We start from the raw sequence: 17,823 nt of genomic DNA, 5'->3' as shown, positions 1-17,823 counted from the left end.
GAAATGGAGTTCGACCGAGGAAAGAAGCCACAAGCATGGCCGTTGCTGAGACCAAATTATGCCGGAAATCGTTCGTAGCCTTCCAGCAGCACCGCGTGACTTTTCGAACTCAGTCTCGGACGCCACAAACCGGCCCTCGCGTCTCCTAGCTGCCGACGAAGAATTCTTGCATCAGCCAATCCCGAATGCACTGCTCAAGTCTTGTGTCGACGCCCTCTCCGACATCGGCCACCAACCCGCACCCTCTCCGCGCCTCTCCACACAAAAATCCTCCCCACAACGGAGCAAGTGCGAAGAAAAGTCGCGCAGATTCCTAACTCTTTTGGGGGCATTTCAGTCTCCTACACCACTCACAGCGCCTCCACCACCCCCTTCGGCCCCAGCCTCCCCACCACGCCCTCCCGCAACCCCAACTGCCGCTCAATCTCGCCGGCCGGCCTGCCGCCGCCGCGCTGATCCCGCAGCACCAGCACCTTCCTCAGCTCCACCACATCCAAAAACTGCCGCCCGGGCGCCCCGCGGCGGCCGAGGTTCGCAAACTCCTGCTCCGCCTCCTCGGCCAGCCGCTCGCGCGCCGACAGGATCGTCAGCGCCGGGTTGTGCATGCGCGGCGGCATGGGCGCGCCCGTCGGCGGGCCGAAGGGGTTGGGCCCCGTTGAGAAGTCGGGGAGGTTGCTGGTGTTGGCGTCGGGGTGGCGGCGCGAGGAGGTGGGAGGCATAGTAGATTTAGTGTTCGTGCTGGGTTCGAGCGGTTGCCGGTGCGGTTCGTAGGGTGAGGTGGATGAGTTGGAGGTGTAGGGGTTCGATTCGACGGGGCCGATGGAGCGGAGTTGGGCGGCGAAGGCCGGGTCGGCGGCGTCGAGGTTGATGGCTGTGTGGCGCGGGTGAGGTTAGTGGGTGGGTTTGCTGAAGAGTCTGCGGTGCGGCCGTTATGAAGATGTGGTGCCAGAGGATTGTTTGAAGATTGGGGATTTGGTGGAACTGGGATCTGACGGTGCGCGCGTACCTTCATCCCTCGTCTCGCTGGCTTGCGGCTGCGGGCGCACGGTAGGACCAGGTTGCGAGGCGCGGCCGGCTTGTGTGGGCTTCGGTGCGTTCGTTGCGGCTTTGGATGCGGCTGTGGGGTAGACGCGGGCGGCGCTGTTGGCGGCGCGGGACGCCTTGGATGCCGAGGAGCCCATTGTAGCGACGTCGAAAACGTGGAGTAGGTGCGGAGAAGGTGAGAGGAGAATGGAGGCAAAGGTCGATGACGCCGGCGACAATCACGCCTCGCAAAGGCCCATGATCCTGGATGGGCCCAAGCTTCCTGCATAATCCGCTTGCTCTTGCTTCCTATTGGCCCATTGCTCAACACCTCCCTCGACCATGACAACGGGTTGCTTACAATTGCAAGATTTGGCTTCCTCAGGATGAATTATCCTATTCACTAGATCTTACATCCACGTGCTCGAAACTGTCTGAAAATCTGTATCCGGATATGCTCATGTGGCGGAATGCTCTTTTCAGCCTCGAGGAGCTGCCACATGCACGTAGAACCCTCTTTGGGAAATCGCACACACCCACGTGCTTCTGCTCTTCACTGCTCCAAGAACTTTTAAACCCTCTTGTTTAGATTTGCCTCTATCTCCAAACAACAACCATCAAGTTCTCGCAAGGATACCAAATAGCCATCATGGCTCTCACCTTTGCTGAAGTCACCACCTCCCCTCACGTTAGCAACCCAGACTGGGTTCGTGGAGCTGAGACTGCCCTCCAGCGCTTACAAGCAGACATCGACGGAATGCACAGGCGTATCCTGATGAGCCCAACTGAGGAGGCTTCCAGTGACAGCGACGATGACGCTTCCTACGAAAGCTTGACTGAAACCCAAGTTGACAATCTGGAAAGCTCTTCCGTCCCTGATGGTATTCTTCAGATCAACAAGCGCATCATGAACTTGCTGCTGCAAGTGTGGAACGTCGAGCTGAATGACTTGTTCGAGGAGCAGAGGGCGAAACTTGGATTCCAGATCCTGATGGTGGTGAACGACTGGGAGATCTTGAAGGAGTCTATCGGAGAGGCCGAGAGTTGAGTGGATAGTTGCAATGCCGAAATCTTAGAGGGTGGACTTTAGCAATCGTACGCTTGACAGCGTAAAGAATACTGGAGAAGTTCATGCGAGCTGACTGTGCGGAAATCGAGCGGTGCCCTTCTGTGTGTGCCTATCTACTCAAATAACATCTTTCATGTGACATCACGCTAGCAATATCTCTTTCCGAGCTGGCCCCGCATTCATGAATGCACGTTCATGCATGAGTCCGACACACACGCGCTCAGCGTATCCTCTCTCCCAACGAATAAACATGACGTTGAGAAAAGCCCAATCAGAGTATGGGTACTCCCACTCATCAAATAACGTCATGTATATATCATCAAGCGATCCTTTTTCTCCGACTCGAAACCTGGATAAGAGGACAACCTCCATCACTTCGTTCACGTCTTCAACAGCTGTGGAGCCTGGGCAGCAAACCCCACATTGTCTCTCCTCAAAATCTTTGATCTTGAGCACAGACCGACTCTGATTATACCTCAAGTCGAAATACCGGGAAGGAACTGTGTCAGCATGGAAGGCGAGCACATCGATCCCGGCGCGAGCATCCGATGGAGAGGAAATTCCGATAGGCACTGTTGGCTCGCGGGAAATGGGCCGCCGTGGGGTTTGGTGAAATGTCTGTAAGCCGTCGATCTCCGTCCGGCCTTCTTGTGTGTAATTTAAGGTATATGGATACCCAAAGTTACGATCCCATATTGGAACGCAATCCCACGCTGCCCAGGACCACGTGGGAAATCCCTCGATCCGGCGAACAGGTCCTTGACCGTCTGGAATCCACAAAAGTCCAAACTCAAGGTGCTGCTCAGGTAGTCCAGAAAGAAAGGTCCACCCACTCTGCTCCGTAAGCGCAGCAAGGATTCCGGAAAATGCGTTCAAAGTATCTGACTCCCACGAGAGCGTTTTCATTCGATACACCTCGAGTAGTTGTTGAAAATGACCAAAGTGAATATGTTGTTTGCGTCCACGAGGAAATAGCGAGAAATCGACGAAACAGCTTAGCGGGGGATTATTCCAGTTTGGTATGATGTCCAAGGCGTAGTCATATCCATAGAGACATGGAAGTTCGGCCTGTAAGTGGGAATGACAGCGGAAAAAGCATTGGTACTCTCCAAGAAATAGGCAACGTTGGGATAGAAGTCTTTCCTGGAATGTCCATGCTCGAGTATCATATGTCGACCATCGAACAGTGCTGTTGATATTAAACCCAACCGGAATCAAGCCTGTCCTATTCACTGGACCAGCCTGCTGTCTCATGGATGCATCAGTAGATGCGCTTTCCATCAATACGTCTGCTTCGCTGGGTACTCTTGGAAGAGGCGCGTCCGCATTCTCGCCAGAAAGATTTGCGATGGTTAACATAGCGTGGCCATATACGATGTCCATTTGCATTATCTGATTGTGCTTCATGGCTGCGTTGTCCTGCTGGATGCAGAGAGCATCCACCCAAAGGAATCGTTCTCCAATCAGAGAGACTAAACGCATTGCATCTTTGATCGTCTGAGGGATTTGACTCGAAACTTGCGGTTGCAGCAAAGATCCTGGTAATTCGAGTGCCGCGCGGTTCGCGGACGTAGTTCTGAAGCCTTCCACTCCGCCCCAAACGTAACTCAATGCACAAAACGGCATAGATGACGAGCCGCGTACGAGACGTTGATCAACTACGTCAATCAAAGTAATGTCAATTGGGTCCTTCAGCCGTGACATGCGCGCAGGGTTTTCTCCCGAGTTGTGGTCCCTCTCGCATGTTTCAATCCATCCGCGAATTAAACCTGGGTCAATATGGTCGGCTCTGGAAGTCTTAGACCCAGGAATGATATTACAGGCTCGGATACCACGTTCCGGGAGAAGAAAGCCTTCAGTCTCGACCCCCGCCACTCTAACCGAACATGCGCACCTGTAGGTTGTCATGAGCTCTATCTCTTCGAAACGGCTAGGTAATCCAGCAATTAAGACACAGAGAAGATGACAGATGATACAGAAGCGACTTTGAAGGTGCATGTTCCTGACACTTGTAGTCCATACGCCAAAAGAGACACAGGGACCTGGGCCAGGGATGACTCGGAGACAGTGTTCAGGATCCTGATAATACAGAGAGAAGCAAGCCCGGCAACGACGAGATCCTCCAGGAGGCATCGTTGTGGAATATTGGTAGCTGAAGTCGGGCAGGCGGTGGCCCGCATCCGGGATCATGGCTAGGCTTGTATCAATGGCCTCCATCCTGGGGGCCTATATTCTTACGTGAATACTCAAGAACAAACCGGCAAGCGTGGGCCCGAATGGTGGCCGTAAGTGGTAATGTTGAAAGCAAATCTCGAAGGTAGTCGATGAACTGTGAGCCTGCAAAGACATAGAAACCGGTCAGGAAGACTCAGTAGAAGTAGAAGCACGGAATCTTGCTGCCTGCTGAGATGGCAGAGCTGTGCCACACGCTGACAAAGCTGTGCTCTCAATTGGGTCGCATAATGACCAACCAGGTTCTGCGATGTGGAACGATACAAATCGACCGAACACGTCAGGCACATCACGCCAGCCGCAGAATGCAATGTCACGAAAGCCAGTAATCGATATTAGCCTCCTGCTCAGTCCCACAAAACCCATCAACAACGCCAAGGAAATGCCCCTCAAAAGTCGGAAAGGTATCCGCTATCCAGAGAATTGTACACCTACCCCCGAGCACCACCGATGCAAAGAAACTCCACCCAAGGATTGACACAAGGAACCTGTCCATCAGTCGACAAAAGAAATGAGCTAAAGGGAGCGAAACGGCGACGAATCCTATCCCAACGAACCATGATACCCACGAATAAAACGCCGTGAACCCCCTTCAACCCCGTCAGGGCGATCGCTACTGCGCCATAAATGTACAATGAATAAGCCTTGTTTATTTACGCGGCAGTACCGCCCTGACTCCTCAGCTTCCTCCCGCTGCCAGGAATGCCAACACTCTTGCTGAAGTCCTGACCCTGCGGTAGATTCTCCCTATCAGCAACACCCTGGGCGCCAGCAACGGTCATGCGAGTCTGCTTCTTCTTCATCGGCAGCTTGCTTTCCGTCTTGTCGGAGAACTGGCGCTTGAGTGTCGGCGCGACCGGCGCAAGAGTCGGGGAGCCGATTGTGAGTGCGACAGTGGGTGGGGCAGATGCCGATTCTGCCGCTGCAGACGGGTTGATGGTGTTGGGATCGAGTTCGCGGAGGCCGCCGGTGATGCTGGTATCGCTTGCAGCGCTTGTAGGACGAGCGGAGGGTGCGGGAAGAGAAGTGGTGGTATGCTCCTCGTCTGCGGGCGGGGCGGCGTCGGTGAAGACCATGCGCTTCGTCGGACTCTTTTGGGGAGATGCGGTGGTAGAGCGGCTGGAGGGAGCTTTGCCCCGGAGCTTGGCGAGGAAAGAGTCCTGTGCCTCGGTGCGTGGGAGAGTCGTTGGGTATGCGTATTTTGTGACTTGCGGAGTCTCGCCGGTGGGTGCGTAGTCTTGCAGACTTTGTTGCTCGATATCCTCGCGAAGAGCTCTGAGTGGGCCACGGATTTCTCCATCTTCAGCCAGCAGAGGCAGAGTAGCTTGTAGAGTTGCTGTCTTAGCCTCCATGTCCGAGCTGACATCCTGGATGCGAGAGAAAGACGTGTTGAAGTGCTCGCCAATGTTGATATAAGAAGCCTGGACATTTGACGTCAGAGCAGACAGAGATTCAGTGTGGCTGGTGTGATGCGCCTCATTCTGCTCCCGAATACGGGCCACAATGTCATCGAGTGAGTGGAGTTGGGAATCCATGTTCTCCATCTGGCTGTTGACAATCTTGACCGTTGAGTCATGCACCGAAGCGGTGGTTTGACGAAGGGAATCAGTGTGCTCATTTGCACTGGCAAAGTCGGCCTTGATCTTGGTCTTGACGTTCTCGCGAGACTTGACAACCCCAGTGACCAAGTCGGACGCCCTGTTGACCCATCCATCCATGTTCTTGTTGTAGCTCTCTGCAGCCATCTCGAACGTGGTGTTGGCAGTGTCAAGGTCCTTACCAACGTTGGCGATACGCTTGGCCAGGCGCTGCTCCTGAGCAGCCGCAGTCGACTTCATCAGGGCAGCCATCTGAGCCAGAAGCTCTTCACGCTCAGCAACAGCCTTTTGCTTCTCCTCTTCAACAACAGAGACTACGCTCGCATGAGCAGCTTTGTTAGCTGCGAGGATCTCAAAGTTGGCTTCAGACATCTGCTTCCGGAGAGTGTCAACCTCCGTGTGTTGCTCGTTCAACTGTTTGATGAGGTCGTCAAAGGTGCTCTTGAAGTCTCGGCCCAGAGCTGCGTAAGACGAATGAAGTTGGGTGTGGAAAGCCTCGAGCTCTGTCACAATTCCCGCCGAAATTCTCTCTGCGGCTGCAGAAAGGTCATTCAAACCAGCGCCGACCTTCTGTTTGACGTCCTCGCGGAGAAGTTTGATCTCCTCCAACACTTCATTCAAGTCTTCCTTGGACTTGGCCGTCTGCTCATTAACCTCCTTTTCTGACTGCTCAAAAGCTGTCATCTTCTCTGAAAGGAACGCCTGGGAGACCCCGAGCTTCTCTAACTCATCTTGCACAAAGCCCTGCATCCGCAGAGCAAGACCAGCCATCAGCTCCTGTTGATGTGATTGGAAGCCGGAAATGCGCTCGTCAACCATGTTCGTGGTGCTCGCAACCTGAGCCTGGGAGGAGCCCCATTGCTGTCGGTTGGCGGCGTGGAGATCAGATCTACGGCGGAGCTTAGAGTGCAGACCACCAATGTCAGAGGTGGTCTTGCCAAGGGTCGAAATGAGATCTTGACCAATGTTGGCAAGCTCCTCCTCGGTCTTTGCGTGAGCCTTTCTCAAAGCAGCCTCCTCAGACAGGTTCTGTCTGGTGTGCTCCAAAACCACTTCAGTCTTCTCCAAGATGCTCTTTGTGCCGTCCAGAATGGATTTGGTCGCCTCGTTGTCTTTTTTGAGCGAGGCAAGATTGTTAGTAAGATTGAACAGCTCTTGGACCTTGTTCCGGAGATTTGTTTCCATGGTCTCAATCCTATCCTTCTGCTCTTGGACGAGGATCCTCCTGGATTCACTCTCGGTCGTAAGCTCCTCGTATGTTTCCTGGGCAAGGTAAACACCGTTCCGTTGTCTGGTGGCAATGAGTTCCATTTTCAGCTTCTCGATCTCCGTGGTGAATTCCTTGAATAAAGTCTTCTTAGAAACCATCTGGTTGACCTGAGGCTTGTTTCGGATGTTCTTGGCGCGAAAAGCGTAGTCCAGTGTAGAAATGGTCTCCTCAAGGTTGCTCTTTGCCGGAGACAGCGTAGCAATGATGCATGTTTTCGTACGTCCACCCAAGGAATCTTGCAGCAGTCGAGTCAACTTGGACTCGCGGTAAGGAATGTGAGAGCTCTTCTCAACCAAAGCGTTAATGACACGTCCCAAAGTAAGCAAACTCTTGTTGATCAAGCCGGCCTCAGCTGCACGCTTGTTCTCTGCTCCACTGCGCTGGATGTTTTCACTGCCAGCCAAGTCGACCAGGTTCAGCTTTCCTGCGCTCACGAAGTCCTCTCCGGTCTCAGTTGCGCGCTTCAAGTAGACTGTGATGGTGAAAACGGTGTGACTCCGAGAACTCAAGTCGTTACACTTGGTCGCGGCGACTTGTCTCTTGTGGCTACCCTCGCGGAGCAGTTTGATTCCCTTGGATGCATTGCTGATGTGTGACTCTTCCATTCCCTGGACCACAGTTGCAGAATGTCCCTTTTTGCTGTTGTCCTCGTACAGCTTCAACTTGATGTTGTCGTCGACGGCGAGCAGATCGCGAAGCTCTTCATTGTAAAGCTCAATGAAAGAGCATTTGACAGAATTCTCGCATTCTGCGCTCTCAAGTTTCTCGAACAAGGTGTGTAGAACACGGGGAACGATACCAGCGGCGTCGGGTAGTGGCAGCGTATCGGTGATGTCTCCGGACATGGTGTACGTCTTTCCAGTACCCGTCTGACCATAGGCGAATATTGTGCAATTGAAGCCGTTCAAAACCTGCGAACATCAATAAGCGGCGTGTAGAGCGCTTGTACCGGCAGCACTCACATCGTCCAAAATGGGCGCAACAACTTCGTCAAAAACCATCTGCTGGTCAGCAGCTGGTGAGAAGACCTTGTCGAAGCTATAGGTCTTATTGCTCAGGGCACTAGCGCCCATGGAGAGCTCGACGTTGTGACCCTTGACTCCATCTGTGGAAACGACGACGCCACTGTTTTCACGAATCTCTCTGTCATTGCGCCCTCTGCAGCGCACAACGACATTGATGTTGGTATCTACTCTCGAATCGAAGTCGCGGTCCTTGCGCTTACGCGACTCGGGCGACCTGGCACGGGTAGCGTTTGTTGCGACGGATGCGATGGACTCGGCGGGCGATGCACGACCAGATGGTGTGCCGGCTTGAGCGCGGAGGCTTTGTAGGCTGCGCGCGGTGGGCGGGCGCATGGAGTTCATCCTGCTGGCGGGAAGGCCAGGTCTGGAGGGACCTGCCATTGTAAAATGTGGAGGGGTTTGGTGGGGTCAGGCTGTGTGTTAGTGTCGCGGTTGCAGTGTCGAAGCGCGGAGTTGCTATACGGGAAGCGACGGGTTTGTTTTCGTGTACCCTGGCAGCGACTGCCGCTTTAGGCGAAAAGTAAACACTCGCGTGGCCGACCCACGACAACACAACTTTCACGGATTTTCTCAGATACCCGCCCGGACCGCTCTTTACGAGTTATATACAACCCATAGGCCATCTATCGCCAAGTATATCTCGCAAGCCGCGTATGAGCGTGGCGCGCCGGTCTGCGAACAACCCACGGAATTCGGCGGTGAAACGTCGGCATGACTCAGTGAGTGGCCTAATCGATAAGCGGCCATGTCAGGGTCGCCGGCCGCAACCGAGCAACGACATCATCGCCCTAAGCACCAGCACCGCTCTCCTGCCCCTCACGGACATCTCGGTGCTTCTCCTGGACCTTGTGGTAGTGTCTACGCTTGCGCTGCGTAAACGCGGCTTATCACCACCACATAAGCCAATCTCTAGGCGTCGCTAAAGCTGGCCAGTCATTCCCCGCGTCCCTTGTCTTCCTTGCCGCAGGCTGGGAGCTCGCCAATCGTGGTTGCATCTCCCTCTGGCCAATATCGCCCCTCAACCCTCGGTCCCGCAGCTATCTTCAGGTTGAGATCAGATAGATCTCGCGTTTGCAGCTGCGCACCTGGTTGGTTCCAGCCTTGACAGGGCACTAGTGCGCGTGGACGCTGCACGTGGTCGACGTGTTGATAGGCGCGGGGCGTTCAGGGTCCCGCCCGCAGCTTGCAGCTCCCGCCTCTCACTCCCACGCTTCTTCCTCAACACCCCGAGCTCACCTCAACATGTCAAGTCCTCCGCCGTCCACCGCCATAACCCCAGGTCGCTCCCTGGGGTTCATGAGTGAGTTTCCCCACCCAGACTTGCTTGCACATGCCGGATACTAACTGCTCATAGCGCTTGGCGCCTCACTCCATGACATCCTCACTCGAATCAAGGCCCAGCCTTCCCTCTACCCCAAGATCCAGCTCCTATTCGATCCCAAGTATCCGTTGCGCATTCCAGTCGTCATCACCTTACCAGAGAACGGCATCCGCCTGCGTTTCGACGGCCCTGACCAACGCCTACGGCTCATTGAGGTCATCGACTTCACCAAGACAAAGCTCAGTTACAAGAATACCGAGGTCGTGAAGGCCGGAGAAGGTGCTGTCAGCGCTCTAGGTGCCCAAGCTGGCCCGACAGGTCCTCGCTTTCGCCATGTTTACGACAGGTTGCTTGGTCCGACGTATGCTGGAGAGTATATCCCTCCCGCTGCTGACGATACCAAGGGAGTTGGAACATACGTCTTATCATACCCTGGAATTGCCTTCAACTTCCCTCTGCTAGCTTCTTCATGGTCTGCCGATAAAGACTTCGTCTCTTTGTTGTCGTCTCATGCCGCATCTGCAGCTACATCCATGGCTATCTTCCACGGCGAGTCTTGGTCCAAAGCGCGGGGTACTCTGTTTACCCATACTCCTCCCAACCCCAGATCCCTGGAGCTTGCGGCCAAGGCGAATGTTGCCGATGATATAGAAGTCGCCAGAATCTACGGTGAAGGCCGTATCGAACTCGTCAGGCGCTCCAGCCCACCCTTCTGGATCAATTTGAGCGAGACCACCCCGCAGGATCTGATCACCGAACTGGGGCCGCCGGATGCCATCTATCGCAAGAATGATAACCGCCTTTCCATTCATGGAAACAAGCAGAACACCCTAGATGCTCTCAGTAACAGTGTTGGCTCGATGGCATACGGAGATGCCGAATCCTCTGACACTGATGACCATGAATCATTCACGGGCTCTGAACCAGAAGAGTCCGAGGGATCTGAGGATGGTGGGAAAGTTTACCTGGATACAGATGACTCAACATCGGTAGAACATTTCTACAACTACTTCCACCACGGCTTCGATGTACTCATTTCGAGGCCGACTGCAATTTCCACCGCTTCGCCGACTTCACACCATGAGCCCCGCGAGATTCCCAAGGATTTTCCGAACTCCAGAAATAACCTAGTTGCAACCAAAGTCATCTTCCACGGAAACGTTCCTGGTTCATATCCTTTCAACCGCCACCGAAGGAGCCGCTGGACGCTTGAGCATGTCCCGACAGAGCTGTATAGAGAATCTCTTACATCCGAAATGTCCTTTACGGACGTCAAGGGCCGTCTTTGTGAAGCCTTCAAGTCGGCATGTGCGACAGAAGAGGAAGAACGCTCGATGCAGCGCGGGATGGTACTAAACCGAGGCTGGGGCGACAGTCCAGGCAGCAGCTGCGAGCTCCTTGGTGGATTCGAGGAAGCAACAAGCTCACCAGTTCAGAAGAAGAAGGGCCGCTCTGGCGGAGCATCTGCTGCGCCAGCCGTTGACTCGACGTTCGGCATTAGTGAGATCTTTGGCTTCCCGGGCTTGATCTTCGAAGTGCTGAAGAATGATACTGTCAGCACCCTGACAGTCATCTGAGCTCTTTGAATCTCGTGATCAAACATTCATTCATGGCGTTTAGGGCGCTAGGCTGGGCGGCGAATACCCTGATTATTACAAGCATACCATCAGCATGGCAGGCAGCTGCATTAACCACAGCACATGTGGAACGGGAGCATTGCATGATTTCCTTTTGCATCAAGCAGAATTCTGGTACGGTCTGTTCGGATATGATCAAATTAATTCACAATATTTGATTGCTGAAGACATGGCAAGCTATTATGCATCTCAGGTTTATAGCGATCTCGCTCTGCAACCTTTGCCTGGTGATTTCCTCTCCGGTGAGGATCATCTTGTTAGCTCTCGTGTAGGCTGATGATCGCGCTTCTAACAGAGGCGCTAAAGCAAGCCACCAGCTTTTGGAGCGGATAAACGGCAGTATAAGTGGCTGGGGATAGAAATGATGGGCTGGGGCCACCAATGTCAGCCGCAACAGCCAGTCAGCCGCATGATCAGCTCTGCAGGAGTGATTTAGGTCGTCAATTATTTTCTCGGGGGCTAAATTGATGCCTTGTTCTTAAAATCGCCGCCGAGCCACCATTCTCAGCCTCCATTTTCCGCCCTACCGCACACGCGTCCACTTTCCCAAAGAGCGACCCCGAACCGGCCAAAAAAAAAAAAAACCAGGAGGCACGCAAGGGGACCTTCGCGCGCCATCATGTCCCGCCGCCGCGGATCACCACCACCATCCCGCCCCTCGCACCGCCACTACTACAACAGCAGCGGCGGCGCATGCCCTGCACCCTACAGCCGCGACCACGGCGGCCGCCACGTCACGCGCACGCGGCCGGAGCAGCGTTTCGCAACCGCTGCTGCAGACATCGACTACGGTCGTCGTCGGCGCCGCACCGAAGACGATGCAATCGCCGCCGCCACCGCCCGCAACGATTACAGAATCATCGAAGCGCCGGCCGACCTGCCTGTGGATTTCGAGTACGTGCCTCGCAGCAGCGGCAACCGCCGCACCGCCGCCGCCGACCGTGAGTACGAGGTCGGTGCTGTTGGTGCTGGTGGTGGTGATGATGACTACGAGTATCGCGAGGTTCGGCGTCGACGCGAGAGGTCCAGGTCCAGGCCCAGGTCCAGGTCTAGGATTCGTAGGTATCGCGATTACACGACCTATACGACGACGATTCCGACGAGGCATTCCGTCAGGGTAGGTCGGACTGAGGATGTCGTCGCAGAAGCACCCGCAGCTGGTGGAGAAGAAGTCGCGGCGGAGATGCCGGAGCGGTATGGGGAGGAGATTGCGTTTGAGGAGTCGCCGGAGGATCTGTTCGGGGACGGAGGGGGTGGGTTGGGGTATGAGGAGCGTGAGGGGATGCGGTATGGGGATTTTATGCTGAGTATGCGGAGTAAGGATGTTTTTGGGGTGTTTGCGACAGGGTTGGGGGAAGAAGGGGAAGGTGATAGGGATGTGAGTGATGCGAAAGAGGAGGAGGGGGGAGGGGCCGTAGGCGTGAATGGCATTGATGCGACGAGTGCTGTGGGGAGTGCGCATGAGACGAGGTACAGAGTACTTTTCTCGCAGTGGGTGGAGAATGGGAGTGGTGGAGAGGATCCGGTGGCAGAGTTAGTCGTGGAGATGGAGAAAGGAGTAGGTACGAGGGGAAAAGCGAGAAGGGGCCTGTATGAGTGGGTGCATGTCAAACAGGATTTCATGAACTTTGAGGCTTTCACGGTAAGTTCTGAAAGGTACGAATGCAGCAATAGCTAACAGTACAAAGCGGCGGGTGGAGAAGGCAGGCAGACTTAACCAGGAGGAGAAGAAATACGTCTCGAAGGTGCTGAGAGGCATCTCCAGACAGTTCGAGAAGCCATTGCTAACACAGGATGGGATGCAAGGAAGATACATGATGGCTAATTTCAACCAAGAGTTTGACGACACTACGGGAGCTCCCGGCGTTGCTTTCATCTGTTTGCCTTTCTTCACGCTTGAGAAGTATGGACCACCAAGGCTCCCAGAGAACTCCAAAGCGCACCCGAAAAGGACGCTGTTACAGACACTGTTCTCTTCAGCCAGTCGAGCACAGGATCTTCAGCAGGCCGTGACCCAGCTTCCGAACACGCCGAAAGACTTTCTGTTTCATGTGCGTCAGATTTGGGCTTTCATCGTAGACGATAGTGAGTTTTGCATTTCTTTATTTCTTCAAAATCTGCGTGAGAGGCTCGCATCCCGTGAATGTTTTGCAGAGCCATCGTCTTCCATATGTAACAACTGCCCCAAATGCTTGGAGTATAGCTAGACACGACATTTATCATACTATCAATGAAGAAGATTCCTCCGGGTCGTTTGCTAATTTTTCTTGTAGAGTTCATGATCACTTGCTCGGGCGAAGATCCACCATCGATTGCCCGAGATTCAATCACAATCACCTCACAACCTTTGGCGGCTGATGCAGTGAAATCAACGCCTCGGTATATCGAGGTATCCGACGAGTGCATGAACATATGGCTTTTACCATTGGAGAAGTGCAAAACATGGTTTGTAAGTCACATCCTACATATAATTTTCTTTTTGGTTATTTCTGATTCGGTTCTACAGATGCTACATTCAAACTTTTTTGACACCATGGTTGACTACGACATCGAAGCTGGTTTCTCATACACCATCACCTTCGACAGCACAGTGCTGAGCGAGAATGACTGGCCGAAAGTTTACGAGAAAGCGCAACGGACAACAGTCCGGATATCTATCAGCAGCGGGTATGTTGGTGTTAGATTTACATTTAAGTTTTGCTCACAAATCCTCCAGTGACAGCGGATACTCGCTGAGGATACCAACGATCACCCCAGGAGGCTATTCTGATGATGATGCTGAGACTCTGGTCTCCGAACCATCGAGCGTACCGGTGATTTTGCCAGATTTGGAGCTCACCAAGGACCAGTTCCACGTTTTTACCTGGCTGGCTAGCACCAGCAATAGCGAAGATCGCTCCGTAAGCGCAGTTCGCTTGGGAAAGGCGTTGGAAGAGGTTCAAAAACTCCTGCTTAGAGAGAGCCATCCGATCGATCGAAAAGAGTACAAATCAGCTTTCATTGAGGGAAAGCGAAACAAATCTTCGTACCAGTCTGTGAGAGATGCTTTGGAAGCGCTTCCCACAACCACAAAGGCGGCACTAGAATGGAAGAAATCAGTGACTGGGTTTGTCAAAGACTTCGTGGACATATTTCAGTTTTTCCTTCCGCTAGACTGCCAAGCCACAGCAGCAGCTTGCTTCTGGGCAGCTATTCACCGTATGCTGAATAGACCGATTCCACAGGACAAGCTCTCAGACATTGAAGAGCTCAGCAGAATCTCGACTTATGCAAAGCGCTTGAGAGACCTATCCAAAAACATATCCGACCTCGAAGTTCCCCCGCCATCTCAAAGTAACCCTCCAGACAAGTTCGTTGTGGCCTGGATCCACACATGTTTGGCCGTCTGTCATTGGAAACCTTCCGACATGTCAGCATTCGACCACCATCTCGAGCGCTCCGAGAACGAACTGGTTAGCGGTCTGCCCAGCTTTCTGCGCAGCTTCCAAGATAAGCCCTTAGAGAACAGAGCTGCTGCCATGCCTTTAGGCATATTGAGCCTGCTCACACAAGAGCTTCTGATGGACTTCACCGGCATGAGACCTGACGTATTCACCTCGTATCGTGACTATTACTACCAACTGGTACGTCGAATCCCGCACTCCCTCTTCCCATCCCACCCTCTCCGCTTCTCTCTCTCTCTTAGCCGCAACCATCCTGACAAACGACCCAGAAACACCGCATGGATGAAGACCCACTCAACCGCGCCCACCAAAAAAGCATCAACGCCTTCAAACAAGAACTCGAAGCCATCACCAACGTCCTAAACCAACAACTCACCGTGCTCACCGACTTCGGCCTGGCGCTCGAGCAGCGCAAGCAGCACGCGGGGCGCACGCTCTTCTCGGCGCCCTACGCCGTCGCGCCCAACGTCGTCGACAACTGCGCCGCCGCCGTCGACTCCAAGATCCGCGGCTTCGCCGGCATGCGCCAGAACGCCGAGGCGCTGCGCCTGGCCAGCCTCGAGATGATCGACTCCAACAAGGACCGCCAGGAGGCTGCCATCTACGCGTTTACTATCGTTACGATCGTGTTCTTGCCGCTGTCGTTTGTGTCCGGGTTTATGGGGATGAATACGGCGGATATTCGCGATATGCCGCATCGGCAGTGGGTCTTTTGGGCTGCGGGTATACCGCTGACGATATTGATCATTTTGCTGGGGCTTATCGGGGCTGGTGAGTTGGGTAATGCGTGGAGCTGGTGTCTGCGGATGCTGAGCGGGAACCGGTCTTCTGGGGGCCGCAGAGGGCGTGGAGGCGTTGTAGGACCGGTATCTTATACCGAGAGGGTGACTGCGGGGTTGAGAGAAGATGGCGACGAGGAAACCGCTGCACCTAGGAGGACGGTGCAGGGCGGGCTGATCAGAAGAAAGACATTGGCATCAAGGAGGTGAGAGGAGCGTAAAACAAATCGGAGAAGTTTGTAGGAACTTAAAGTGCTCTTCGTGGTGCAGACACCATGGATTGGACGAGACTACTCAGAACAGTCAAAGCGCAATCAGCAGAGACAAAAATTTCAGAGGAGCAGATGATTTGGAAGGACAGCAGTTCTTCCCTATCCAAGTTTGATTCAACTAACGCCAATGTAATCCAACAAATGAGGGTATACAACTAAACGCTCTATCCAACAATGACGTAAAACCAAATCATGACCTCCCTTCAAGCACACCCGCCGCCCTACCCAAAAAGCCATTGAAGTCTTTCACCCTATCCAACAAGCCACCTCCAGGACCAACAGCACTAACGCCATTACTCAAAGCATCCTCAATCTCCCACAAGGGGCTGACCTGCGGGCCTTCATCCTCCCGGCCCTCCCGCGCCGCCTTCTCCCTCCCCCGCTGCACAGCAGTCTCGATGCCATATAGCGCATCGCTCAGTTCCTCATCACGCCGCCTCTTCGCCTCAGCCTCCATGTGAGCCTGACGAACCGCATCCATCCGCAGCGCGACCTGCTCGCGCTCCTTACGGATACCCAAGAACTCCGAGCGCAGCGCAACCTTCTCCTTCGTAGCAGCCTTGAGCCGAACGCGCAGAGCCTCCCCGGAATCGACAGCCTCGGTCAGCTCGAAGAGACGGTCGGCCAGCTCCGTGGAGAAGGCTTGGACGACACCAGAGCGGCGCTTGAGCTCGGCACGGCGAGGCTTGTCGGAGGTGCCCACTTCGGCAGCCTGTCGAATGAGGGAATCGTTCATGCGGGCTATGAGTTCGGTAGTGACCTGTGCAAGGATATCGACGGGGTTGACAGCAGGCAGGCGCGGATTGGCCACCGCGGACGGTGTAGGGAGCTCGAGCTCATCGATTTCGGAAGCGTCGTCAGTGGGTTTGCGGGGCGCTGACATGCGATAAACAGTAACAGGAATACGTGGACCTCTGTCGGCGGCGGCGGCGTTGCGGCGAGGCCGCTTTTGTGCTGGACCGGCTGAACTTGGCTGTTCTTTCCGTGGTTTTGAAGCCGGCGCCGCACGTTTAGGCAATGAAGGTCTGCCACGAGATTTCCGCTGAGATGCAACGTTGCTCGCTGAAATATTGGATGATGAGGCTTGAGACACAGTGTCATCCCCAGAAGATGCAGCTTCCTCTTCGGGCTGGGAAGCAACTGATTCTGCATCCTCCTCCTGAATGCTCTCAAGTTGGCGATGAGAAGCGACTGGAGAAAGTTCATCCGCAGATAATTCGTCCTCTTCAACTTCCTTAACTTCTTCATCCTCGGTCAAATCATCGTGAACTTTCGCTGCCGGTAAACTTCTGCGAGTTGGTCTCTTTGCGGCGGTCTTGGACGGCTCGGCGACAGTGCTTCCGGGGTCTTCGATGGATTTTCGAGGTCGCCCAGAGCGTTTCGAAGCAGGAACAGGGCTGGCTTCATCTTGACTGACGAACAAGCCAGGGCTCGAAGCTGCCCTAGCGCTTCCAACATTCTTTAAAGAGCTCAGAGGTCTGCGCCCTGTCGACAATGTATGGTCCACGTCGTTATCCTCCAACTCATCCTCCGCATCCGCCGCAACGGTTACCGGGGTCGCATGGATAATCCCGCTTGTTCTTCTTGATGAACTTCCTTGCGTTTTCCCTGCAGATGCTTGGTGCTCCTCATCGTTCTGCTCCAGCTCATCTTGCTGGCTTTCTGGCACTTGCTTGGCAGAACTGGGCCTCTTCCTCTTCCCTGTGATAGATGGAGTCACAAACGCCTGTTCATTTTCACGGCTTGGCGTCTTCGAACGCCGCTGTGTCCCACTCCTAGTCCGAACCGAAGAACCGCCCGGCGCTGCAACGGGAGGTTGTTCCTTTGGCGTTTTACGAGCGGATGCTCTCGGCGGTAGCGGGGCCGGGGATTTTCGAGACGAGCGCTGTGCAGATAGTGCATTCGAGGTGCGGCGCGATGAATTGGAGGCAGGAGTTCGGCGAGTTGAGCGTTGCGCAGGTAGAGGGTCTGCTGCGGCAGCTGGTGTGCGATGCGACGAGGGCTGAGGGGGCTGCGCTTTCGGGGTTGGGCGCGAAGAGGGTTGCGCAGGGAGAGCCGGAGCACCGAAGGTGAATCCAAAGTTCCCCACGGATAGACCGCTCGTGCTGCTGGTTGTAAGCGGGGCGCGGCGGCGGCGGAAGAGCGTGGAGCTTA

The 17,823-nt window shown here is 54.4% G+C and overlaps 6 protein-coding genes across 6 annotated transcripts; 3 read left to right on the top strand and 3 right to left on the bottom strand.

Moving 5' to 3' along the window:
• Positions 1–350: 350 nt before the first annotated feature.
• LTHEOB_8363 (uncharacterized protein) lies at positions 351–1,181 on the bottom strand (the record flags this gene model as incomplete). Its single annotated transcript, XM_035517832.1, has 2 exons — positions 351–871; positions 1,007–1,181. 2 exons carry the CDS (start codon positions 1,179–1,181, stop codon positions 351–353), a joined length of 696 nt encoding a protein of 231 aa, XP_035370483.1.
• Positions 1,182–1,672: 491 nt separating this feature from the next.
• Positions 1,673–2,071, top strand: LTHEOB_8362 (uncharacterized protein; the record flags this gene model as incomplete). Its single annotated transcript, XM_035517831.1, has 1 exon — positions 1,673–2,071. One exon carries the CDS (start codon positions 1,673–1,675, stop codon positions 2,069–2,071), a length of 399 nt encoding a protein of 132 aa, XP_035370482.1.
• Positions 2,072–4,977: 2,906 nt separating this feature from the next.
• LTHEOB_8361 (Kinesin family protein) lies at positions 4,978–8,598 on the bottom strand (the record flags this gene model as incomplete). Its single annotated transcript, XM_035517830.1, has 8 exons — positions 4,978–5,484; positions 5,533–5,745; positions 5,827–6,059; positions 6,105–6,425; positions 6,480–6,588; positions 6,634–7,664; positions 7,710–8,103; positions 8,155–8,598. 8 exons carry the CDS (start codon positions 8,596–8,598, stop codon positions 4,978–4,980), a joined length of 3,252 nt encoding a protein of 1,083 aa, XP_035370481.1.
• An 861-nt stretch (positions 8,599–9,459) lies between these two features.
• LTHEOB_8360 (uncharacterized protein) lies at positions 9,460–11,115 on the top strand (the record flags this gene model as incomplete). Its single annotated transcript, XM_035517829.1, has 2 exons — positions 9,460–9,517; positions 9,572–11,115. 2 exons carry the CDS (start codon positions 9,460–9,462, stop codon positions 11,113–11,115), a joined length of 1,602 nt encoding a protein of 533 aa, XP_035370480.1.
• A 679-nt stretch (positions 11,116–11,794) lies between these two features.
• Positions 11,795–15,479, top strand: LTHEOB_8359 (Mg2+ transporter protein CorA-like/Zinc transport protein ZntB; the record flags this gene model as incomplete). The annotated part of the gene is made up of 8 exons (XM_035517827.1): positions 11,795–12,817; positions 12,864–13,260; positions 13,449–13,624; positions 13,682–13,842; positions 13,892–14,075; positions 14,400–14,798; positions 14,888–15,389; positions 15,460–15,479. 8 exons carry the CDS (start codon positions 11,795–11,797, stop codon positions 15,477–15,479), a joined length of 2,862 nt encoding a protein of 953 aa, XP_035370479.1.
• Positions 15,480–15,859: 380 nt separating this feature from the next.
• Positions 15,860–16,552, bottom strand: LTHEOB_8358 (At hook domain-containing protein; the record flags this gene model as incomplete). Its single annotated transcript, XM_035517826.1, has 1 exon — positions 15,860–16,552. The coding sequence occupies one exon, from the start codon at positions 16,550–16,552 to the stop codon at positions 15,860–15,862; it is 693 nt and encodes a 230-aa protein (XP_035370478.1).
• Between the last annotated feature and the right edge of the window lie 1,271 nt (positions 16,553–17,823).

The sequence above is a fragment of the Lasiodiplodia theobromae genome (genome assembly GCF_012971845.1).
Source record: "Lasiodiplodia theobromae strain AM2As chromosome Unknown scaffold_26, whole genome shotgun sequence".
Lineage (NCBI taxonomy): Eukaryota > Fungi > Ascomycota > Dothideomycetes > Botryosphaeriales > Botryosphaeriaceae > Lasiodiplodia > Lasiodiplodia theobromae.
The sequence above is the reverse complement of the archived record's forward strand: the minus strand, read 5'-3'. Positions and strand labels throughout refer to the sequence as shown.